The 25,752-nt window shown below is 38.2% G+C and overlaps 2 protein-coding genes across 5 annotated transcripts in view; both read left to right on the top strand.

The window, feature by feature from the left end:
- LOC111338852 (uncharacterized) overlaps window positions 1-4,476 on the top strand; it is an 8,251-nt gene extending 3,775 nt beyond the window's left edge. The window contains 4 exon segments of the mRNA XM_088729166.1: window positions 132-251; window positions 717-830; window positions 1,255-3,818; window positions 3,820-4,476. Coding sequence (XP_088585292.1) covers window positions 132-251; window positions 717-830; window positions 1,255-3,818; window positions 3,820-3,993 — 2,972 coding nt within the window. The 3' untranslated portion in view covers window positions 3,994-4,476.
- Window positions 4,477-9,970: 5,494 nt separating this feature from the next.
- Window positions 9,971-25,014, top strand: LOC111338829 (uncharacterized). Of its 4 annotated transcripts, XM_088728763.1 has the most exons (10): window positions 9,971-10,255; window positions 10,874-10,942; window positions 13,364-13,432; window positions 14,770-14,850; window positions 15,089-15,149; window positions 15,426-15,491; window positions 22,227-22,368; window positions 23,184-23,370; window positions 23,928-24,060; window positions 24,470-25,014. In XM_088728763.1, exons 1-5 carry the CDS (start codon window positions 10,243-10,245, stop codon window positions 15,097-15,099), a joined length of 243 nt encoding a protein of 80 aa, XP_088584889.1. In that variant the 5' UTR covers window positions 9,971-10,242; the 3' UTR covers window positions 15,100-15,149; window positions 15,426-15,491; window positions 22,227-22,368; window positions 23,184-23,370; window positions 23,928-24,060; window positions 24,470-25,014. The 4 variants fall into 4 exon arrangements, with proteins under 4 accessions (XP_088584889.1, XP_088584890.1, XP_088584888.1 ...); XM_088728764.1 differs by lacking the exons at window positions 22,227-22,368; window positions 23,184-23,370; window positions 23,928-24,060; window positions 24,470-25,014 and adding an exon at window positions 16,012-17,061; XM_088728762.1 differs by lacking the exons at window positions 9,971-10,255; window positions 10,874-10,942; window positions 14,770-14,850; ... (2 more) ...; window positions 23,928-24,060; window positions 24,470-25,014 and adding exons at window positions 12,548-12,752; window positions 16,012-16,077; window positions 18,199-19,454; window positions 19,901-20,937.
- The last annotated feature ends 738 nt before the right edge of the window (window positions 25,015-25,752 follow it).

Raw genomic sequence — 25,752 nt, 5'->3', positions numbered from 1 at the left:
ACTGTCTCACACCGCTGAAGCCGAACCATCAGTTTTCCAGTGTTTCATAAGATTAAAACAGACAGTAGCCTTTAAGTGAATAAAGTGACTCTTACTCAGACTAAAAGTTCTAAATGTTATGCTATTGTCAGATAACACGAAAGGGTCTCTTGAGAAATTAATATGCGAAATGGCAAAGAAGGACAACGAACTGAGAGAAGTGAAAAAGCTGTGTACTTTGACGCCCTCAGGGGGGGAAAGCAAAGATGAAGGTCAGTTGAATTATACAATAAAACATGTTTTTCTGCATATTACTTCTTCTACCCAGTCAGCATGTCCTGCATGTGATAGACAGATCATCCTATTTTAAAGAGGTTCAGTTTTTTGATTTAGACAATTTCTGGAATAGTCTCTGTAGTCTACTTTTATTCCCTCTATGCATTAAGTGTGGTGCGCAGGTCACACCCGGCCATCAGAATTTCATTACTATTGCCGTTCTAAAATCGCTTTTACTTTAATGTTAGGGGTGGGGGAATAGAATTCACTGTTTATAGGGTACCTGCCAGCCAAGAGGTAGTCAACCGTCCTTCGCAAGATATCAGCATAATATTTTCGTTTTAAATTTGAACCATAATTACCCTGGAAACATTGTAGTTGATGGGCTGTTCTCGTCTATTTTTCAGTCATAAGACGATGACATCTTTATTACTTGATAATTTTTTTCTTAAATCATACAGGGAGAATCAAAGATACAGTGAAAGAAACACTTATGAGGATGGAGAACGAAATGAAAGAGATGAAGGAAAAGCTAGGTTTCCTGATGGCTTCAGCAGAAGAATGCAGAGATCAAGGTCAGTCGTTTGGAAGACCGCGAGAGTACTGTTTAAACGTTAAGAAGTGGTACTAAGTTAGAAACTAACAGTATAGGCTCGATTGAATTCATAATCGAACTAGTTTTGATCGTTAAACGTGAATCATACATAGACCTTTCTAGCATTGACGATACCCGCGTTTAAGAAATTCCTTTTGACTTGTACATCAGGTTTTTCCTTAATCAAGAGTTACAATCAAAAATTTTTGGTAAACCATTTTATGTTCATTGGATGGACAGCGACTTGAATGTTAATTTTTCTACAAAACAAGAAAATTATTCCATCGTTCATTCGGCAATGGTGTCGAAGACATACGATTAATTTAAATTTGTTACCAAGTACCTGAGAAATATCACACTTTTTTCGCGTTCTTTAGATTTCTTACTCATTTTACTACTTTTAGGTATTTTCGATCCAACTGAGCTTATCAACGGGATTCGCCAGCTCTACAATACTCGCGAGGGATGGCTTTCACCATTTCCATGGTGTGAAGAGTTTCAGTTTTTTCTTTGCAATATTTTTACGAGGCTCAAAATGGTGAGGAGAAAGAAAGCGAGAGGAGAAGTCACAGACATGTTGGTTGACATGTCGTCTATACTGGACCCATATGAGGAGTGTTCAGCGCCGAGAACAGTGTTGATCGAAGGAGAACCTGGTATGGGAAAAACCACCCTCTGCAAAAAGTACGTCTACGACTGGGCCACAAGAAAGCAGGAACCTCAGAGCTGCGGCTTAACAGCATTCAAAGCAGTGTTGTTTCTTAAATGTCGAGACATCCATTCTGATGTCTGGGAAGCAGTTGAGGATCAGCTTCTGCCCCGAGACATCGATGAAGAAGTCAAACAACAATTTTTTCAGTTTACTCGTGAAAATCAGTCCAGCATTTTATTGATACTAGATGGATTGGATGAGTTGCCTTCCGGCAAATTGCCAATGTTTTCGGAATTGATTGAAGGAAGGGTACTCCCTAGATGCCACATAGTTGCAACAGCAAGACAAGAAGCTGGAAAAGAGGTGAGAAAATACTGTGATACGCTGCTCGAGATCGAGGGATTCACTCAAATACATGTTGACGAATTTGTTATCAAATACTTCAAAGATAGGCCAGGTTTAGCCACAAAGCTCTTAGAACGGATGAGGCGCGAGACAAACCTGACAGAAATGGCAGCCAATCCTCTAAACACAGCACTTCTTTGCCTTTTATGCGAAGAGTTTGATGGCACACTTCCTGAAAACAGAGCTCAACTGTACTTAGATATGGTTGAATGTGTCTTGAGAAGATATAGAAAAAAGAAAGGACAATCAAAAACAAATACAGCCGTGACAAACCTTTACAAACCTCAATTGGATCGCCTTGGGTTGGTGGCGTTGAATGGTTTGCTTAACGACAAATTGGATTTTGATGAAAGTGAATTGGGAAACAATGCAAAAGACTTGACTGCATTTGGATTTCTCTCAATGCAGCCTGGTGGCAGCAAATTGAGACCAAAAGTGCATTATGCTTTCCTACATAAAAGTTTCCAAGAATGCTTTGCAGCATTCTTCATTTGTTCTCAGATTCAAAGCAAAGAAATTACACCCGAAGACCTAGTTTCCGATGAAAGGTATTTCGGTAAGCTTAAACAAGTACTTTTGTTTTCATGCGGAATTTTAGCCATGCAATGCGATGAACATGTTGTGGCTCTTGTGAACAGTCTAACAAACCAAGTCAACAAACATGAAGGCGATGGTACAAAAGTTGTACTAGAGGCCATGAACGAATGTAAAAGTGAAAAAGATTTTCCCATACATTTAGCAAAATGTTTTGGATCTGGTTTGAATCTTACCAATTTGGATTTGTCTGAGAATTCTATCGGCAATGCCGGCGCTTCATCTATTGCAGAGGCAATCAAAGTCAACAAGACTCTGACCAATTTAAATTTGCCTGGGAATGATATTAGTGATGCCGGTGCTACATCTATTGCTGAGGCAGTCAAAGTCAACAAGACTCTGACCAAATTAAATTTGTCTCGTAATCATATAACTTTTGCCGGTGCTACATCTTTTGCTGAGGCAATCAAAGTCAATAAGACTCTGACCAATTTGAATTTGTCTGGCTATCAGACAACTGATGCCGGTGCTACATCTATTGCTGAGGCAATCGAAGTCAACAATACTCTGACCAATTTAAATTCTCCTGGGAATGAAATGAGTGATGCTGGTGCTACCTCTATAGCTGAGGCAATCAAAGTCAATAAGACTCTGACTAATTTGAATTTGTCTTACTTTCGTATTACTTATGCCGGTGCCACATCTATTGCTGAGGCAATCATAGTCAACAAGACTCTAACCAATTTGGATTTGTATTGCAATGATATTAGTGATGATGGTGCTGCATCTATTGCTGAGGCAATCAAAGTTAACAAGACTCTTACCAATTTGAATTTGTCTGGCAATCGTATCGCTGATGATGGTGCTACATCTATTGCTGAGGCAATCAAAGTAAACAAGACTCTAACCAATTTGAAGTTGTCTTACAATCATATTACTTATGCCGGTGCTACATCTATTGCTGAGGCAATCAAAGTCAACAAGACTCTCACCAATTTGTATTTGTCTTACAATCAGATTGGTGATGCCGGTGCTGCATCTTTTGCCGAGGCAATCAAAGTCAACAAGACTCTGACCAATTTGTATTTGTCTAACAATCAGATTAGTGATACCGGTGCTACATCTATTGCTGAGGCAATCCAAGTCAATAAGACTCTGACCAATTTGAATTTGCCTGGAAATGACATTAGCGACGCTGGTGCTAACTCTATTGCTGAGGCAATCAAAGTCAACAAGACTCTGACCAATTTAAATTTGTCTGGCTATCAAATAACTGATGCGGTGCTACATCTATTACTGAGACAATCAAATTCAAGTAGACTGACGAATGTGAATTTGTCTGGGAATGATAACAGTGATGCCAGTGTTAAGTCCATCGGCGAAGACAATCAAAGTCAACAACTCTCTGACCAAGTTGGATTTGGATCGCAATGATATTATTTATGCCGGTGCTACATCTATTGCTGTAGCGATCAAAGTCGGCAATGCTCTTACCAATTTGAATCTATCTGGCTATCAAATAAATGATGCGGTGCTCTTAAGAATTCGTTAAACAACTTTTACTCAATTTCTAGAATGAATAAAAATAAATCAATTTTTTCTCGGTGAAGCCTCTTCTGAGTTGTCAACAGAAATGATATTCCAAAGCAAAATTTAAATCATTTATTGGACGTGACCTTGGCTTTCTATACGTTTGTAAACATGGATGGAATCTTTCCAATTGCAGTTGAATAAGTGAGAACCTGGCCTCCGTAAATATCAGGATACATTAAGAGAGGAAATTCAGACATGTCTTCCCTGCGGTCAGCAGACACGGCTAATCATCATAAATGTGTATTAGTCATTCAGTGCGTGATATCATGCTGTGAACCATAGATATCTTGAAAGATTCTGTTTTTTCTAATGAGGAATGTCTAATTTATCTTCACTAATGTATTCCATTTTATGCTTTCTCTTTTTTCCTGCATTTGTCGGTAATTCGTTGACGATTTGTACATCAATAAGATCGCGTGTCATGAATGAATTTTTTACATTATTTAGTTTGTTTATTTACCGAATTTCCCGTCGATGCATGCTCAATTTGTTTATCACGAGTGTATATAGTCCTTTACAAGTTTTCTCTTTTTTCCGATCGGAACAAGCCTTTGCATCAAATTCAGCGTCATTTGTGTTGACAAATGCAGGTGGATCCGTCTTCCTCAGCTGACGGCAGTGTTTGTTGTTGAATATCAAATCTGCTTAGCGAGCTACAAATCGTACGACTAAGATATAACATCGCCATGTTTCATACTGACAGGATGAGCCACGAGAGGATTTCCCCAGGCCAAGTATCACCAGCATATCTTCATCAGCAACTGCCGAAAGCTCGTCGTTGATGACAGTGATCCGGAAACTAAATGGCTTTTGAAGTCCGTCTTCCACTATTTCGCATCTTCGTTCGTTTTGATCGATTCTGAAAAACGCATTTAAGTTTTTTCTTTTGCATTTGTACATACCAACAGACAGGCACCAAGTGTATTCATGAAAGTACCCGCCGTTACAATCGTCCTTATTGCCCAACGCTTCACTAATATTCTGATGACTATATTCTACGAGAATGTCGAACATCACGCCCACATCGTAGCTTCCTGGCGCCTCAAGATATTCTACAAATACATTATCCCGCTGATGAGGATGTGAATTGTTTATAAGATCTCGGCTTTTTTGGAAAAGGTGTACCTCTTCGATCTGAAGATCGGGATCTTTAGGAAGCCAGTTGAAAGGCATTATCGCTTTCTTCCACCAGGCAGTCTCTTTGCGATAGGGTCTAAAGGTACTTACGAGTGACCACGAGTGAGATTAAATCAAAATATTTCAGTTTTGTTACTATCAAGTCGTTACGGAATCATTTTCGCTTAATTTCGTGAAATAATGACTTACGAAAACTGAAGTTATTCACTGTATAAATGCATAGCGGACGATTTGAAAAACATGAAAAACATGCGATAATATTTAAAAACTTGCAGTGTGGACTATACATTACAGATTGCACAGTTACGATGGGTTGAAAACAAAAACCATTTTAAGAATAGTCATAAATATCACATGACCATTTTATTTGGCTCTATTTTAACAACCCAATGATGTCAATGATCAACCCTTCACTTTGGAAAATTCCATTCAACTTTCAAATGTAATGCCGACGAGAGGTCTGGACAAGTACTTCATTGGGTTTTGCGTCGTAAACTCACTACTCCTAGCGTCAAAGTAATAATAATCTGGCTATTTTCTTAGCTTATGTATCGCTTGGGTCGTGAAAAATTCGTATGAATATATGTTTATCATGACAACTTTTTATAACACCTAACCTCTCCGTATGATTCCAAAAATAGTATACAACAATAACCGTGGGAACTAGGCAGCTAGACACCATGGGGGGGGGGCATTTTGGGCGTTTCCGCCCGCTTTAGAATGGGTTTGCGTGTTTCTTGTCAAGTTCGGTAATGGCTGACTTATTAAACAAGAAGCGTAAAGACTTCACGCGCTCTGAAGTTGTATTTTTGTTACGGTCAAGTAGAGGACGAGTAGATGACAGTGGAGGAACGTTGGTTGCGTTGTGTCTCAAAGGAAATATTCAAATCAAACGCTTAGCGTGTTTTCAAAAAGTTCAATAACACCGTGATATAGTAAAATATACGTTTAGCTGTAATTATGGTTTTTTAAATATAGTTTTTGGAATTTTTTTCAATTATCGGACGTATGCCGCGAAAAATATTATTCTCCTTTCTAATAGGTATTTGATGAAATGATGTGAATTTGACTGCGTAATGACCTCATAGTAAAAAAACTGAGATATTTTGATTTAGTCTCATTCGTGGTCACTCGTGGTCACTCGTGGTCACTCGTAAGTACTTTTAGACCCTATCATATAATGTTACATCATAATATTGATATCGGTCAAATCACAGGTATTCCAGGGTTCCAAAATGAGCCTCTGTAAACATGCAAGTATCTATATATAGAAGGCTAAAGAGATCGCAAATAAAACATGGCTAAAGGGCCCTAAATCAGTCCATAAAAATACCACGATGCAATGGATCAACTACTTGAGCGAGGTAACTTTGTTTTGTTTGTGTTTTGTTTTGTTTTTTTAGTTTCAAAACTACTTTTCTTCTTTGTTTTCTCTTTGTTTGTTTGTTTGATTATACTTCGGCCATTGCGAATGTAAACATACTTGAATATTTACGGAGGCTCATTTTGAGAGCATGGGCCACCTGTGGTGATATATTCAAACTAGACATCATTGGGACACGCATCCTGCACAAGACGTGCTTATGCTATGTCAACTTCAGGTTCTCATACACAAAAGCAACACACTTTAATAATGTCGCTTCTGTCTAGCGAAAAGGACGAATCCAACTTCGGCAACTTTGCTTGAGGGTGAAAGCCCTAAAAACGCACGAAACGTCACGAAGATGAATCCCACTACCATGACAACACTAATATCTTCTGTGGTATGTGTTACTAAACACGGGGAAATTTTTTTATTCTAAATGATGAGATATCCGAGTATGCGATAAAAATCTACATACGCCGTAAGTTTCAAAGTGAAGGCAAATAAAGGTGAAAAGGATGGAACTGGAAAATACTGTGAGTGTCATTAAAAGTAAGCTTCTATCTGTTAGGTCTCAAGAAATCATCCAACGTCTAAATTCTAAACAGTTTTAATTTTGATTAGTTTATTTAACGGCCAACGAGAGAGTCTCAGGCTGAACTACAGACGCTGTCGTTGGCAACAAAATGAAGCCTTATTCTTGAAAGTCAGTTTTGTTGTATAAAATGGGCCTTAAGCAATCTCAGTTCACAACTTGGACTTTAATGTTACTGAATTCAACAGAGAGCATAATCTCTACCTCTTCAAGTCTTCTCTCGGCCCCATTTTTAATTTTGCGTCGCGTATACCTGATGGTGTAGTCTTGCTGCGAGTTTATCCACGAACAAGAATATCCTGTTTAACAGGACATCTAACGGCTCAGCGCTCTCATGCTGAGAACGAACAGTCTTTCTGGTGAGCGATGAGCGAGTAGCAAAAAGTTGTATTCTTATAACGAAATGGCAGACTAGAAAGAGAAATTATTCACCAGGGATTTCCAATCCGCTTCTTTAGACTGGAGTTAGTTGTGAATGATCATTTTTCACGTTTCTATTATCCATATTTTCAGACATCGTTTCCTCAACCATTGCATCTGAACAGCTTCCTATATCCTCTGAGGCGTTGCACAGATATTCATGGCAGCAAGTGAAGTAGCAGCACAAATAAACGCCACCTAAGCAGAATGAAGCTATTATCAGTGCGCCGAATAACGCGAATTCTGTATCGAAAATTCCACTGTTATCGTCTTCTCCATGAACAAATCCACTTCCCTTGATGGCAGCGAGGAGAAAAACCGCTTCGACTACTTTTATCCTCATTTTAACAAGAACACCGGTGAACACAATTTTTCTGTGTAAGGTTCACGTAATTTTTAGCTTGTTCACGCAAAGGTTAAACGATGAGAGTGCGTTATTCTTCTCAAATGTCATTAAATCTTTCGTGGATGTCGCGCATACCTACGTGTTTGGTGTTTCCGCCAATTTGAATTTCAATCACAGCTTTTTCCCCTTAAAATCTACTGAAAATCTCTTAGTCTTCCTCTTCTTCCTTCGCTTTGTTTTACGCAATAAAGAGATTGCTAAAAAAAAAAAATGCTAATTTGCTCTTTAAAAGTCCTGTGTAATATTTAGCTGTTGATTACTAACGGCAGTTTGATTTTTTATTTTTTCATTACGTCCTAATTTACTATCTAGTATTTTCCTGATCCTCCGTCAGTAGATAATCGGCTCAAAGATAATCGGCCAGTTGATAAAGCTTAGTGAACTCAATGTACGATCGTGTGCACAGCCCCTTCTTCTAGTACGGTAGTTCTTAAACTGAAGTAGTCATGCAAGCCATACTTTGTAAGCTGCGGCCATCCTAAGTAAATGGTTGTCTATGCCATTTCTGCCCATTTCATAGACAGTCGAAGAGACTTACATGTACACTTAACTCCACACGATCCAATTGCGTGCATTAAATTAACGTCTACCAGAGATTAGTTCACTGCCTCCGGCACAAATTGAAATCACCGGGATCCAAGATCATGTAAACATTAAATTATCACAAGATCTAAGCTTCAAAGAAAGAAATCAAACCTCCAATAGTCCATTTCCGAATTATCCTTGGCCTCATTTTCAAGACGAGTCCTGGTGCTCATCCTTTCATATGATTATAAGTTTTCATTCACATGCAAATTAAACTCATTTTCACAAGAATGGTTGAGCACCAGGCCTCGTTTTGAAAAAGAGGCGAAAAGTAATTCGGAAATTGCCTTTTGTTAACACACAAAGCGTTGTTTATCTCTTTGAATGTAATTTGTGTGATTCAAATTTAATTTGGCCCGGGTGCGCTGCGCTGGCAATTATATTATTTGTTTAGCAAAATTTTTGTGAGGCATGCTCAAGTTTGGATTTGAGTTGGACTTCGAGTTAGACTTTGAGTTGGACTTCGAGAAGGACTTCCTGTTAATCTTCGAGTTTCGTTTCGAGTCAAGTTATCTAAAGAGTACAAATAAATTGATTTTTATCTCGTTACCCGCGTTACATAAGTAATTTCTGTTATGAGCAATTGATCAATTTTGAAAATTAAAAGGAAGCTGTCGATTAAAAAAGAAAAACTAGATGTATAAGCAGCATGAATTTAACTGTGACACGAACGAGAAAACGTTGTCATGGAGCGTAAATGAAAACTGAGAAGTTTGATCGTCTTCTTTCTAACACATTTTTAATGCCAAGTTATGAACAAAAAATTGCGAAAAGCCAGGTGACTTCGAAGTAGTAATGGGGTTTTTTAATTGCCTTTTTTTTAGTTGGTCAATTAAGCGATGAAATTGCTAACATCTTATTTGAAGACCACGGATATAAGTTTTTAACAACGTGTGGCACGATTTTTATTTGAGAGCGATACAAAAAGAAATTGAATTAGAAATTGTCCAAATTTCTCGGTTGTTGCCCATATATCATGACTAAATCTCCAATTCGATTTTGCGATCCCCTCTTTTCTTCCTACTAGAACAAACCAGAAACGGAAAAGATGGAAATAATAGCCGTACTATATTTTGTGATATAAATCACAGCGCACAGTAAATTTTAAAACGTGCAAAGGTGGAATGTGTATAAATCTGCGGGGTCTGAGGTTTGAGTTTATTAAAGGTCTGAGGTTGCGTGAAAGCCTAGTCAGGGAGAAATAATTATTTTGGTACAGGAGGCAGCAAACGTATCAAACCATCAGAAATTTCTGTAATCTTTATTGTTCTTGATTAGAAGATTCTGAAGAGTGGATCTCTGTGCCTTGGGAGAACTAATACAATAAAGCTTAATTCAATGTTCGCAATACTGACGCTAATCGCAACTGAAATCAAAACCTAAAAAATCTACTCGTGACACGTCTTTCATGTGAAAGAACTCATGGTCTAACTTGGGAACTGAAGGTGAAACTGAATATGGATGAGATCGTTTCATTTTCTATGCCCTTTGGGAAATAAGAGATCACAGTTCTAAATTACCCTTTCCTCGAAACGTCACTGAACGTCCTCAAACCTTCCCGTACACCAGAGCATTCTTTTTGCGCATTGCTTATTTCACTTTCTTATCCGGCCTTTAACACGGGAAATATCATTTCAGTGGATGTTTGCGCGGTCAGCTTCGTGGTTCACTGGTAAATGTTAACATGTAGACAGATTTGTTGATGGATGTTCCAGGTGAGAGCTAAAGCATCTATAGGTATTATTGCTAAGAAGGTTACTAAAGCGTGAAAAGCGAATACAGCTAAATCAACAAATTTAGATGAGGGCATTCGAGTGTCGAGCACATGGCGAAAATGTGACAGAATATTAACTTGATATCGCACAGAGAAATTGATGATATTATGCAGCAACGTCATCATTGTGTGGAGTTCCATGTTAGATTATATTGTTCCTATAAAAAAAAGTTACCTAGGATCAAACCGTTGGACTTTCATTTGTATTGTGTATTTCATAGGTATTTGAAAAACATTACGTGATGTGTTGAAGAGAAAATGCGCCTTTATGTGGAATTGGTTGAATATCATTAAAAGTTGGGCAGAAAGAATTGCTCTTAAAAGACCTTGATTAATCAAGAACTGTTTGTCAATTGTATAATGCTCTTAAAGAATGGAAAAGAAGAAAGGTCATTCATATTTAGGAAATCAGGAATAAATGAATTAATTAATAAATTAATTAATAATTAATAATTAATTAATACATATTGACGGGAACGAGAACTAAGAGTTGACATCTCAGAAAATCCCCAGTTGATGAAGCAAAGTTTTTAAGGGATCTGTCTTTTTTTTAATTAAGGTGTGCAGCCTGAAGACCGAGTTGTATCAAGTGAAGGAAAAAAGAATGCAAATATCCCTGTGTCAAAAGGTACAAATGAAAAGTTTTATTATCCAACTGTGCTTCGTAGAATCCAAATAACTTCCAAAACGAGTACAAACATCTCGCAGTATTTGTACTCTACAGAACCGGTTAGACATGTTTTCTCGCATCGCGCAAGCTATGAATTGAATTGAAGTTACGAAAAAATATGTCGGACAGTGTAAATTATTTCTCTGACCACGAAGAGTCGGAATGGCTGGCGAGTATTGATCCAAGTTCATTAGATAAATCGAAGGAAGAACAGCAGGTAGACGACAGTAAAATTTCATTATTTATTGAAGATTATACCGCGACAATTCCGCTCCACTTCGCATACTTTTGTCACACACTCCCCGTAAATAACTATCCGCAAAACTCGCCCCACTGAAATAACAGTCTAGCGTGTTGGATAACAAATTACTTATAAAACATTTTGTTGTTTAGTGTCGCTGAGTATTTTTACTCGTTTTTAGTTGATGTCGTTTAAAATTGCGCCGGTAGTTTTTCCACAAATTTCATATCAAATTGTTGTGTAGGCTCGAGACATTCTATCTATTAAGTTTTTTTCAAGTGTTACTTTAAAAACCCTTGCTTCGAGCAACCGCAAAATGTACCTTCACCCGATGGAAGTGATTAGTGCCAGTTGTAAGCATGAATAGGGTAAGAATGGCCCATCATATCTCTCAAACAAGCACGGTGACCTACCTTTTTTATTTTATTTTTCCAAACAGAAATTGAAAATATTTTAAAATGGAATCATCTATCAATATCATCATTAATAATGTCGTAAAATGACGAAAATTTAAATAACAGAACTATCACCCCACCGCGACCCACTTCGATGTCCGTTTACTCTTCATTTAGGCCGAGTAACGACATCCAAAGAACATTTATCTATGATCACCGATTACGCTATAAAATGCAAATGAGACCTAAAAACACGGAGAACTTAAATTGAAAGGCCTTCATTTGCCAGTTTATAATTTCAACGTGTTTGCGTTAAAAGAGAAATTTCTGTCGCATTACGTGTCCTTGCGTTATTTGATAATGTCGTTACTGAGTACATTTGTATCACAATTATACGTTTACATTTTCGATTGGGTCACTTATAATAGAAACATGCGTTGGTTTTTTTGTTGTTCGTTTGAAGAAGCTGTATGACAATCTCCCCAACTCCCATCGGTAACAGTCGGGACTCTTCGGGAGGCGCTCCCATCGGTAACAGTCGGGACTCTTCGGGAGGCGCTCCCATCGGTAACAGTCGGGACTCTTCGGGAGGCGCTCCCATCGGTAACAGTCGGGACTCTTCGGGAGGCGCTCCCATCGGTAACAGTCGGGACTCTTCGGGAGGCGCTCCCATCGGTAACAGTCGGGACTCTTCGGGAGGCGCTCCCATCGGTAACAGTCGGGACTCTTCGGGAGGCGCCTCGAGGTGCAAATTAGAAACATGAGTGTGTAAGAAGCTCAGACTAGACTTAATTCCGAAAGTGACACGTCGTTCGTGTGAAAGAACTCATGGTCTAACTTGGGAACTGAAGCTGAAACTGGATATGAATGAGATCGTTTCATTTTCTATGCCATTCAGGAAATCAGAGATCACATTTTTAAATTTACCCTTACCTCGAAACGTTCCTGAACGTCCTCAAAACTTCCCGTGCGCCAGAGTATTTTTTAGTGCACGGCTTAATTTCACTTTTTCATCCAGCCTTCAAAAGGGGAAATAATATTTTCACGGTGAGCGTCGTTGGTCACTGGTAATTGTTAACATGTAGACAGATTTGTTGATGAATGTTTCAGCTGAGAGCTAAAGCATCTAAAGGTATTCTTGCTAAGAACATTACTAAAACGTGACAAGCGAGTACAGTCAAATCGACAAAACAGCTAAATCAACAAATATAGATGAGGGCATTCGAGTGCCGTGCATATGCCGAAAATGTTAAAATATATCAATTTGATATTGTACAAAGAAATTGATGACATTATGCTGCAAAGTCCTCTCTATAGAAACATGGTTGTGTGAAGGTTCATGCTAGATCATATTGTCCATATGTAAACATGTTACTCAGGGTCAAGCTGTTAAACTTTCATTTTAATTTTGTATTTCATAGGTATGTAAAAAACATTACGTGTGTGTTGTAGAAAAAAAATGCGCCTTTAAACGGAACTGGTTGAATATCATTGAAAGTAGGGCAAAAGGAATTGCTGATAAAAAGCCTTGATCAATCAAGAACTGTTTGTCGATTATATAATGCTACTGAAGAATGGAAAAGAAGGAAGGTCTTTCATATTTAGGACATGAGAAATGAAAAAATTAATTGATAAATGTAAGATAGGTATTGACAGGAACGTCAACTAAAAGAGTTTACATCTTAGAAAATCCCCAATTGCTGAAGCAAAGTTTTGATTAAGGGACCTTTCTTTCTTTTCTAGGCATGGAGCCCGTGGACAGAGCTGTATCAAATGAAGGAAAAAAGGATGCAGATGGTCTTGTGTCAAAAGGTACAAATGAAAAGTTTTATTATCCGACCGTGTTTCGTAGAAAATAAATAACGCCCAAAACGAGGACAAATATCTCACGGTCTTTGTACTCCGCTGAACAGGTTAGACATGTTTTCTCGCATCGCACAAACTATGAATTGGATTCAAGTTACGAAAAAATATGGCAGACAGTGTAAATTATTTTTCTGACGACGAACAGTTGGAATGGCTGGTAAATATTGATCCAGGTTTATTAGATGAATCGAACGAAGAACAGCAGGTAGACGACAGTGAAATTTCATTATTTGTTGAAGAAAATACCGTGCCAATTCTGTTGCGCTTCACATACTTTTGTGACGCACTCCCCTTAAATAAACATCCGCAAAATTCGTCACAATGAAGTAACAATTTGGCGTGTTGGATAATAAATCTCTTATAAAACGTTTTGTTGCGTAGTATCGCTGAGTATTTTACTCATTATTTGTATTTTGACTCGCCCTACGGGCTCTTTCAAATACGGCACAACTCGTAAAAATACTCAGCGATACTACACAACAAAAAGTTTAACAAGATATATGGATTATATTTTTTAAATGTTTGCCTAAATTTGCACCATTTTGTTTGAGAACTATATATGCCTTCAAAATCTACAAGGCCAAATAAATTATTAATGGCTTGAAATGTAATATACTGCAAAACTAGGAAACTCTAACACTTATTCCAATAAGTTAATTTTCCAAAATACCAAACAAACAAAAACAAGCAGAAAATAAAATTGATATGTGTTCTGATGTTCACTTTGCATGTGAATTTCATGAGAGCTATTATGGCCATTGCAAATGAAACGGCACTTAATTGGCCTCAAACACGGTATTGGTTGGTTACCACCATCACGCAATCGAATGTGAAATAAAAGATACTAAATGCCTGATGCCAAGAGAGTAAGCTATAATAGAATGTTGATAAATAGCTATTTTTCTCCAGGTTTAAGGTATGTAGGGTTTTCCCTCGATGAGGTTTACGCCAAAATGACATAAAGTAAAAGAGCTCATTATGGGGACGCCATGCTGGTGACCATCTAACGAGCATCAACATAGCGGCCATGAAGTAACGCAGACAACTATTGTCTTGCTTCGCCCCTTAGGCAAAAGTCATTTACTGCGAACTTACGAAAATTCATCTTAACAATTTTTTGTGTCTCTAATGCTAAGGGGACAAAATCTCGAATGATAGATCATATTTTACAGACGTATCAGCTTTTCGCGCAACTATTTGAGTGGACTAAACACGCTATAGTCGACATACGAAACCGAAAGAAACGGGATGCATATCCCACAAAAATCTGTATTGTACTTCAGTATGTTTAGATACCGAGCCTGGTGGAGTTGGATCCGGTGAAGGAAAGGTGTATGTGGATGATTCTGTGGATGAGTCAACAGGTTTGAAAAAATACTATATTGTGTTCATTGACATCGTTTAATTGGTCAACAGTCGGTTGCCATGGCACTGTGATTCTAAGTAGGAAACAAAGAAAGGGCTTTTAAGCCTATTCCTTCATTCAGTCTCTTTTCCGGGAAAATCTAAGGATATGAACAGTTTGGGAGCGAAACTACACATAAAGAGCCAAACCTTAACCTTAGAGATTCAGTGTTGAAAGGAACATTTTATCGTTTAAAGATGGAGCTTGAAGGTGAAGTTGGACCCGGTGAAGAAAACTTGGATTCTACCTAGTCAAAAGGTACAAATATTAAGAAGTGTGTAAGATCTTGGTTTAGGGATATAGTTTTTTCAGTTTTGAGGCGGATTTTTAGATATATTTAAACTATAAAACAATAAGACCAAGTCTTCAAATTCTTGCTATATAGGGATCAGTTTTTCTTAGTCATAGTAAGTTAAATTGAAAATATAGTCAATAGGGACCGATTTTTAATAGTCAGCTGAACAAAGTGTAAAAGTTCTGGTGTTCCAACTTCTTAAGAAGTTTAACCGTCTGCTCTTTGATTTTTTTTTTCAGTGGCGGAACATGCCCAAGTTGTATCAGACGAACTGAAATTGAATAGTAACAATGACACTTCATCAGGTAGAAATATTCCAACGGTTTGAATGCAACTTTGGTATAGAGTCTCATTTAGCTCAAGGTATTTGTAAAAAGCTAAGATGCTGTTAAATCCTTAAACTAAAACCCAAAATATCAGAATTTCAGACTGACCAATGAAAGACAGAGTTTATGAAGCAACTCTAGTTTATGGATCTTTTGCTAAAGATTTCAAGCGACAAGAGTCATGAAAAGAACATCTTGGTCAAAAATACAGGGATTGCGATGGAATTTCGTTTTTATCATTCGATCCGCTAGATTGCGGTCAACCGAAGTCGCAAAAATAATTCTTGTGTGGTAGGAGTGACAATAATGTAAGATGGCGTGGTTTTCAAAATGAAGTCGAATGGCTCAAAACAACGTTTCTTGGCCTCATAGACAACAACGCGAGAGGTTGCAAATATTAAATATTGATAGACATTTTAAGTTGGAAATTTTTTCGGTGATTTTTGATAATTGAATTCAACAGCTGTCTTTAAACTTGTTTTGAATTCCTCCGTTTCAGTTCTAAAAGAGGGTGCTATTCCTGTCCTTAAGGAAAAACCTCAAATTGATGATTGAAGTTCCACAGGTGAGAAATACAATTGCTCTTTCCTAAGTAAGGTATTTTTAGCCTCATCTCCCACCTGAAGGCACTCTCGTATGAATTCTCTTATGGAAAGGAACAGCCGCATCACGCAGATAACTTTGTTTGCTTTTTTATCTTTATTTCATTTGATCACTATTACTTTTTTGGTTTTATTTGAAATTTCCTGCTCCCAAACTTATCTTATGTAACTTATGAGTGACGAAAAAGTAAGATTTAAGGAGGGACAAGTTTAAAACCTAGATAATTAAACGACAATTGCCTGTTGGAAAAATAAGAGGAGTGGAAGAGATCGTTCGGAGGAAAATCTAGTTTAAATCTAACTCTGCTTTGATGGATCAAAGTTATATGAGACGATTCGATTCTTAGACATGAAGCCTGTCTTGAGACCGTAAAAAAAAAAAAAACAAAAAGAAAAAAAAGAAAAAGAAGACAACACTCGAGAGCACCGACATGAATGGGAGATAAGAACTTTATTTAATTTGACTATAACCTAAGATCACAACACGGCTGTACTTCCTCTTATAAACTATCCTAGTAAGGCTGATACAGCAGGGGTTTATTCTTTGGCATTTCAGTTATAGAGGATGCTCTAGTCTCATCATACGAGTGCCGAACTTAAACTCTAGTAATAAAACCTAATCAGGAAAAATTAGCTATAAGTGTTACTGATGGGAACAACAATTTCTCTGAATCAAAAAGTCAAAGTTGCCATTGCAAAAAAAAAAAAAAGAAAACAGAGAGCTATTGTTTGCAAGCACAGGAACTAAAGACTGAGCAAGAACAATTGACTTGGATCCTACGTAAATGAGAGATATCTGTTTCTACAATCAGCATTTTCCTTTGTCAGCAGCTGGTCGCCATGACACCGTACCGATTAAGAATATTTTTCAATCAGAAACTGAATTCTGTCTTACATTATGAGAGAAAACATAAAAAAGTTGAATTCATTTGAATTCGCACCTTCGAGCGGGTTGAAGTCTTTTTTTCCTTTTACTTTGTAGCATTTGTCTCAACTGGAAACAAATATTTATCATATTAATCATATGAACGTACCTCCGTAGGACTGAAAACAACAGAATTATAGAAATAATTTTGTACAAAGCTGGAATCGAAAACAATTATTTTTGGCCACCCTTTTGACACAAGATTGGCGACAGAAGTTAAAATAGCGAGTTAAATACTGAGGGCAGCGCAGGGGAACTGATAAAGTTATTTATTTTTGGTCATTCTGCTCTTTTGGATGGTCAGAGCGAATGACAAAGGGCTAACACTCGAAAAGTCAGCTTTAGAAACTCTTTACGGCGACTAATTTAAATTTATCAACTCAGTTGATATCACCTGAGGAACTTAACCTGGGGGAATCAAAGTTAAAAGGTTAATGCTAGTATTTAGATACGGAAGCTAAAGGTGAAGCTGCATCAGGTGAAGGAAAAGCGGAAGTGGGTGATTTTGAGTCAACAGGTTCAAAATAACGTGCGGCGATTACACTTATCATGCCCAAAACCAGAAATCCAAGAATAAATAGTAGAATGAAAAGCGTTCGTTGATCCCTGTGGGATTTAGACTGCCGGTTTGAAAGATGAGCTTTTGTTCAAGATTTTTACGGCTTTCCGTGCTACCTAAGTGTAAGGAAAGACCTCAGATTGCCATATGTTGCTTAGAAACACAGGGATCAACGAACGCTTCTCATTCCACTAATTTATTCGTGTTTTTCTTGTTGCCATGTTCCCACCAATAACGTAGCTCCATTTTCTGCCTTTAAAAGCGCACACAACCCACAAGTCCTCTATTCGCTCCGACGAAGGGCTAACACTCGAAACCTCAGCTTTTGTAATCGTTACGGTGGCCAATTTACCATTTCAACTTTGTTGATATATCCAAATTATGGTGCTAAGGTAATCGAGGCCTCGTCCTTACTTTAACTCAGTTTCTACTTAACTGGCAGAGGAGATCTTTACAGGGCTTTTGGTTTCTGTCGTGCGGGTGTGATGGAGACTAATAGTATCAGTGATAGTTTGCAGTACAAGGAAGAGTGGAAGATAAGCTTTCAGGAGATTAACAGAGACGCGTCCAATCTTTTGTGGCAAATATGTTTGCTGATAGGTGAAAATGTGAAGGCTTTACTTGCTGCTGATGATGGACGTGCACAGGCTCTGAGAGATCTGATGGAAATGAAATACGGCATAGAACAAACATTAGGTGAACCATCCTCACAAGAGAAATCCGTTCGTCTTCCCCTGGTTGACCTTCCTTCCAATGTAGTTTTCTCAGCTATTAACGAGGGAACAATCTTCTTCTGGGTTATTCAGAACGGCAAAGATGTCTCGCTACGGATGAGGAGCGTTAATACCTTTATTGAAAGAGATGAGGTCGCACTCTTTATTCAGATGCTCCTCAAAGAACTTGGAGTAAAATTTTATGTCAACTCCCAGAAGCGTTCTGATGGCATCGCGAGCGATGACCCTATGATCGCACAAAAACACATTCTTAAACAACTTTACGATCTTGTCATTGCTCCCATCGCTGATCTGGTTAACGGAAATGAGCTTATCTTTGTACCCGAAGGACCCTTGTGCTTGGTCCCTTACGCTGCATTGTTGGACCTTGAGTTAAAGTTTTTGTGCGAGTCGTTTAAAATCCGCTTGACTCCATCCCTGAAAAAATTAAAGCTACTTTCTGATTATCTAGTTGACTTCCACCTAAAGACCGGTGCATTGCTCGTGGGTGATCCATGTCTAAAAAGCGTTCTTCACAAAGGGAAGAAGTTGGCTCAGCTGCTTGGTGCAAGGAAAGAAGTAAAGATGCTTGGGCAAGCCCTTCAAACTATTCCGCTCGTTGGCGAAAAAGCCACGAAAAATGAAGTTTTAAAGAGACTCTCCTCAGTTTCCTTGATACACATTGCAGCTCACGGTCAAATGGGAACAGGAGAAATCATTTTAGCACCAAACCCTGAACGAGCCAACCGTCAACCTAAAGAGGAAGATTATCCGTGAAAATAGCGGATGTGTCACAAGCTGAACTGCGGGCAAGACTGGTTGTGCTAAGCTGCTGCCATAGCGCTCAAGGTCCTATCAAAGCCGAAGAGGTGGTTGGCATTGCGCGGGCGTTTTTGGTCGCTGGTGCTCGTTCTGTGGTGATGTCCTTGTGGGCCATTGAGGATAAGGCTACCCTGGAGTTCATGAGTTATTTTACACAGAGCTGCTCAATTAGGGAAAGCCCGCCAGTGAATCTCTGAATCGAGCCATGGTTTGTATGAAAGAATCTAAGGAGTTCAACAAAGTGAACTGCTGGGCACCATTTGTACTTATTGGTGATGATGTCACTCTACAGTTCAACTAAAGTCAACGAATTCTAAACACGTGAGCAGAATTTCATGATTGTTCACAAAAAATGTAAATATTATTAAGTGAAAGATGTTTATGCCTCTTAATTAATTTGTTTGGGTAATTTTACTGATATGTGGTATCAGACTTAACATTTTTTCTTGCCCATTCAGAGGTATCTTTTAAAGAGAATTTCATAACGTTACTACGAATTCAAGAGAAGATCATTTAATATGTTAAGCCAAAAGATCCAATGTTAAAAACAAGTGAATTATGATATGGATAAATATGAAAGTCATGACGATGATGATCATGATTGTGCCGAATTTTATTTGAACAAACTCTCCCGTTATTCTCATTTTTAATTCTTGTTTTGCTCAAAAAGTAAGGGCAGAATTTATATTCACACATGTTTTTTTCGTTATCTGAAGTAATTAACTAAAAGCCTTTGTACACTTGTTTCTTCTTTTTCTCTCTCCTAGGTTTGAACATACTGGGTTGTACAAAGAAAAGACGCCTTAAGAGGTATACAACTGACTGTGACTAAAATCATTACATGCTGAAACAAACAGTCCAAAATGTTACATTTTTGTCTATATTCCTTTCTTATAGCCAATGAAGAGGTTTCTAAGTAAACTTTGCAACTAAGTTGTACTGGAAATTAATTTTCTATTCAACATTTTCCCTAAGTGTTTGAAAAAGACAGTTTTTAATCCGCCTTAAAGATGAAATATTTTCAAAATAATGTTTTTTCAAGTAACTCGATTCTCTTACAGCTACAGATGATCGGATATACTCGCATTTGTGCCTTTGGTTCGACTAAGAAATTTTCAATTCCATTGAATTTTAAGAAGTGAGAGTGTTGTAAGCTTTCCAGTACAGAGAAAAAGTAGTAACTTTCGGGTAAAGTTCCACAATTTTACATTTTGACGATATCGACAATACTTAGGTAATTGAAAAAACGAAATATGAAATAGATGAATGATGAATGAACTGGCCGATTGATTGGTTTTTTTCTTTCTTTATCACAGAGCATTTCTTGTGAGTAAGTTATATGGCCAGGTTTTTAACTAGATATTTTAAATGCCACTGCAATTTTTTTAGACTTCTAAGATTTTTGACGATGTTGTAAAAAGGCCACTTTTGTTCTACCAGTCAAGTGGAACCGATGCGCTGGTAATTATGCAATATAAATGATAATCTGTCTAAGTAACGTATGCAATTTGCCATGCGCTCTTTTACGGTGCGTTTTTGTCCCATATAGTTTCAAAGCGTTTAAATCTTGCCATAATTAACGTTTTAACTTTTGAGTAACCTTTAAGTTATGACGTAAAGGTATAAAAAGAACTAAAATGCATATATTATGAGCGCATCGGTTCCGCTTGACTGGTAGAACAGAAGGAGCCTTTTTACAACAGACGACATCGCATGAATTATATAGGCAAGAAATTCCTGCTAAGAAATTACGCTGTGTAACTATCGTGAATCACCACGTAATAAAGCAAAATGAATTAACATATTAGCCTTCAGTCAAGATTAGAATCATTTGTTAGCGTGCACTATCGACCCAAGCAGGGGTGGATCCAGGAATTTTGGATTGGGGGGGTCCAAACTTTGGTTCAGAAAGGACTGTTGGACTCTTTTGAGGCGAATTACTTCTCCCCAACACTCCCCACACCCCCCCTCCCACCAGTCGCGGCTGCACATTAAAATTCTTTGGCCGCTTACTGTTTACTTGGACTCATTAATTAAAAAAATCAGCCAGTTAAAAAGTGATATACGATCCTGTCGATGTAAGAATTTCAGTCTCAAAGTTGTAAGCGTCAGGTCTGATAGGGGGAGGGGTCCGGACCCCCGGACCCTCCCCCTGGATCCGCCACTGCCAAGTAATCAACGGAAAGTATGGAAAACACAAAAACAGCGTGAAAAAAAGCGGTTGCTTCTCCATAACTTCCCTTCTCCAGTGATCACAAAAATTTTAAAATGGTCTACTTTAAGACCGATGAAAAACAACAGACCATAAAAAAATAAATAAATAAAACAGACCGAAACCGATCGAATTTCAAAGCCCGACTCCAGCGCTCAAATGTTTACCCGATTTCAAGACTGTTTGACGGCGAACAATCCAATTCAGATCAATAGCCCTCATGTTATTAACGTGACCTCGAGCGAGTCACACAAACCATTTTAGCCTATTCATGGATGCCGTCTTTTGTCAATGAGCTTGTTTCAAACGTAATAACCAATCTTACTTTGTACCAGTCTTATGTGTGCTCTTTATAACAAAGCTGTCAAATATTTTACTTCCTCGACAATAGAAGCAGTGTCGAAACCAGATCTGCAAATTAAGTTTCTGTTCCCGTATCTTTGCCTACTTAGTTGACGTGTCATTCCTCATTCCTGTGAAACAGGGAAATGACGATAAAATGACATAAAATGAGCATGATGTTGGCATGCACGCCTGCATGGTTTATTCAATGGACAATCTTGCTCGGATTGAATCACTTTGCTCTTGGGGGGGATGATGGTGTCTCTACGTTATTACGAAAGGTGGAAGGGTGGTGGAATCGTTGTTGAGTATGCAAAAAGATAAGAAAATAGAATCCTAATTGCGGCTCTCAGAAAAAACTTGATGTTCTAAGTCGCCTTTCCAAGTCGCCTTTCTAAGTCGCCTTTCTCAGTCGCACTACAGTTTTTTTCCTTTCTTTACTTTCAATAAAACATGCAAATCCTGACTTAAAGTAGGAGTGTATTCCTTTTGTCCAAGACACTAATTTTTCTCTTGCATAATTTACCTAATCAAACAAGGAAACAAGTATTTCAAAACCAGAGCAAACAAAGTTAAATGGGACACGACAGGTAAAGAAGCATTATACTCACTAGCGATTGATCTTACTGTCAATGATAAGAATCGAAGCAGCTTAAATTTTGGAGTCATCTCCTTTCGAAGGTAGGTTTAAACAATTTAATGTTACCTTCGGTCCGTCGAGCTTGATCGCGATAATGATTGCCAAACAAAAAAGGTCTTTGTTCTCTTCGCTGGACTACGGAGGAATTTGGTCTTCAAGCAGATTCGCTGTATTGAGATGGAATAAAGCAAGATTTGGTCCAAAGCTGTCTCTTGAACTTGTTCACAAGTATCCATCGCTTGCAATATTTGAGGACTACTCCGATTTAAGTTGAACCAAGTTCTCTGCTCATAGTAGCGATAGTACCTTAAAAGCAAACCTTAGTAAATGTGACAAAGTTTGTTGATATATTTTCCACAGAAAAGGAAATTTCACGCTGTTACATACAGCAACATGATTGTTCATTATCTGCGATGGATTTTGCATACTAGCATGGGAAAGATGAGATTAGTTCATCATTTCCGATTATTCTTTCAAAAACTGTCATTGACTTTAAATGTTCTCCAAATGCGGCAATCTGTAAAACATTCAATAATTTCACTTCAGTACTCTCTTTGTTAAAGGTACACACCACTAAATACTGAAAACTACACCAACTTCAAATTGAGCAACAAAGTTTGTTAACAACAGTAATAGTATCTTTAAAAAGCTCCCCAGAAAATGTTGTACACTCAAAGTTTGTTTTGAGGTATTCCTTCGAGCGAGGAGCAATTTCCAGACATGTGATATACACATCCAGCAACTGCATAGCTCAACATTATCAACGATCGTGGCTTTTGCAAAATGTAAACTTTGGAAACAAGGTAATACATCATTTCAAATAGTTATCTCACAAACTTTAATTTATCTTCTCTAGACGTTTTCAGATCTACTGTAAACCCCGCACAGAACAGGAGCAATCGCGGAGAGGCCGTTTGGATATGCCATTTTAGATTACTAAGCAGCAGTCTGTATGAAATAACTTGGAACGAACTCTGCCAACTTTGCAAAGAGACGTCCTCCAGCGTCCGCAATCAAGAATCACTCTACATAATGATGAAAAAGTAGGCTTTGTTCCATTTTACAAGATTCACATCGTAACAGATGGCAGAAATCATTTTTAAAAAAATAGTGAACTTAAACCTTTCGTTTGCGAATAGGACATAGGAAATAATTGATTCCCAACCTGTTAAAGTGCGCAGTCATCCTTGAAACAGAAAATTACTAAACAAACCCTCATCTACGGGTAGCGCAGTTTTTTTCGTCATTCGAGAGTGCGGAGGTAGCTAGTGGCGGACTAAAAGAGGTTCAATTTTTGTCGTTGCTGTCTAAGTACAAAAGTTCTTACAATTGAAACTGAAACTGAAAGTCGAAACTGAAAATTGAAATTATTTTTCACTGATATGAGACGATGTAACTCTTTTAGGAATAACCACTATTAATACAAGTCTAATTGCGTTCTATCACAAATGACGCAATCTGATTGGTTACGCTACTCGCTATCTATTCCGTGATAGACAGTAAATGAAGGGAGGACCCTGTTACTGTTATCTTAAAGCGATGAATTAATACGTGAGTACTTTCACTTACTTTTAATAAAGAATTAACCGAATCTTGTCAGGATAAGCAACAGTCGTGCAGTATATGAGGTTAACTTACATGGAGACAGTAGCACTGCACCTGGTCCGAATCGCACGGATAACATGAAAGTGAGGCCCAATGAAGAAGCGCGATCCACTCCAAGAAAATCTTTGGTAAGACGTTTGAGCGAAGATGGGGAAACAGCGTAGTCAGTTTAATTAATTCTTAAGGTATGATTGTGTGGTGCCATTATCATTCAAATGTAGTCCAACTGGAAGCGATGCGAGGCCTTATTGGAGCCGGCATAGATGCGGAAAAACTGGAAGAGGTCTGGACCGTGACCCGGTCTGCACCGTGTCTGCACCAAGCACCGTGTCTGCACCGTGTCTGCACCAAGCACCGTGTCTGCACTGTGTCTGCACCAGTCTGCACCAAGTCTGCACCGTGACCCTTTTGAAGGCAAAATCCTCTTATTTCCCACACTACTTCTTGAAAAAAATAAAGGACTTTTCATGAATTGTGCAGTGGCATCGTTCATCATTAAATTGTACGGACACTTATTATGTATACTTTTTTTTGCAGAATCCAATGAAAGAGAGAGAGAAAAAGTTCAAATTTACCAGGTTTCCGGTGCGCAAGCAAGAGGCCGTAAATGTTGAAGAAGAAAGCACTTCTTCCGCTTCTGTAAAGTGAAAGAATACGCGTCAAACGCGAAAAAAGTCTCCACCACCTGGGCTTTTATTTGTATTAATTTGGATATATCAACAAAGATGAAATGGTAAATTGGCCACCGTAACGATTACAAAAGCTGACGTTTCGAGTGTTACCCCTTCGTCGGAGCGAGCCCTTCGTCGGAGCGTTTCGAGCGTTAGCCCTTCGTCGGAGCGAAGGGCTAACGCTCGAAACGTCAGCTTTTGTAATCGTTACGGTGGCCAATTTACCATTCCAACTTTGTTGATATATCCAAATTATTTCGTTATCCACACCGACGCAGCCCCAAACAGTTTCTTTCGAAACTATCAGCCTTTATTCATTTTATTTGTATTGCTAGCTTCATCAAGACTTTGTATACATGATGCTTTTTGTATTAGCGAAAAAATCTTCGAGTAAACGCTATTTTTGGCGGATATGTTTACATTTCTAACCTATAATGATTTCCGTTGAGTTGCGGTGCTAGCGAGCGGCAAATTCGAAATCTCAACCGTTTTATCCCCACTAACCCCTCCCTTATCGTGAATTGTCCACTGCACTCCGACTAGAATTCTTTAAAAAATCAGCAGTTTTGGTATAGGTATGAATGTAATTCATCCAAGGGACAATTTTAGGGGAGAGGGGCAGGGGGGTTCGGAGGATTTTAGGGGTAAACCCTTGGTTTTCAGAGGGAACGGTGGAGGGGTAAATCATCTCTAATAGAATTTAAAGGGGGAGGACTGTGGAAAATTTACTGCCTGTGAGGGGGGTATTAGAAATATAAAGAGCCTTTTGCGGGTCAGGTAAAGTTTATTTTGACACAACCAAATTCCGATCTGACCCCCCTGAATTGATAACTAATGATCGTTCCCCTGAGAGAAATATAATTTTCTCCTGCCGGCACCTGATCATGATATCAGAAGAGCAAAAATAGGAAGTAATTAGATAGATCGATCTAGTGTTGTTTCCAAGGCTTAAATGATCTTGGAAATTCTTTTGTCATCTCCCTCAAAGTTTTCAATATTTCCTTAATGACAAGCAAATTAACAATGTTTCTGGGGATAATTATAAGCTTTAGGACTGCGCGTCCCGATTGTAGTACCGACAAATTTTTTTTGTCCATCGAAATGTTTCAAAACCGAGAGAGACTGGAATTGTATATTAGAAATAGATAT

This window comes from Stylophora pistillata, chromosome 7 (assembly GCF_964205215.1).
Source record: "Stylophora pistillata chromosome 7, jaStyPist1.2, whole genome shotgun sequence".
Lineage (NCBI taxonomy): Eukaryota > Metazoa > Cnidaria > Anthozoa > Scleractinia > Pocilloporidae > Stylophora > Stylophora pistillata.
The sequence above is the reverse complement of the archived record's forward strand: the minus strand, read 5'-3'. Positions and strand labels throughout refer to the sequence as shown.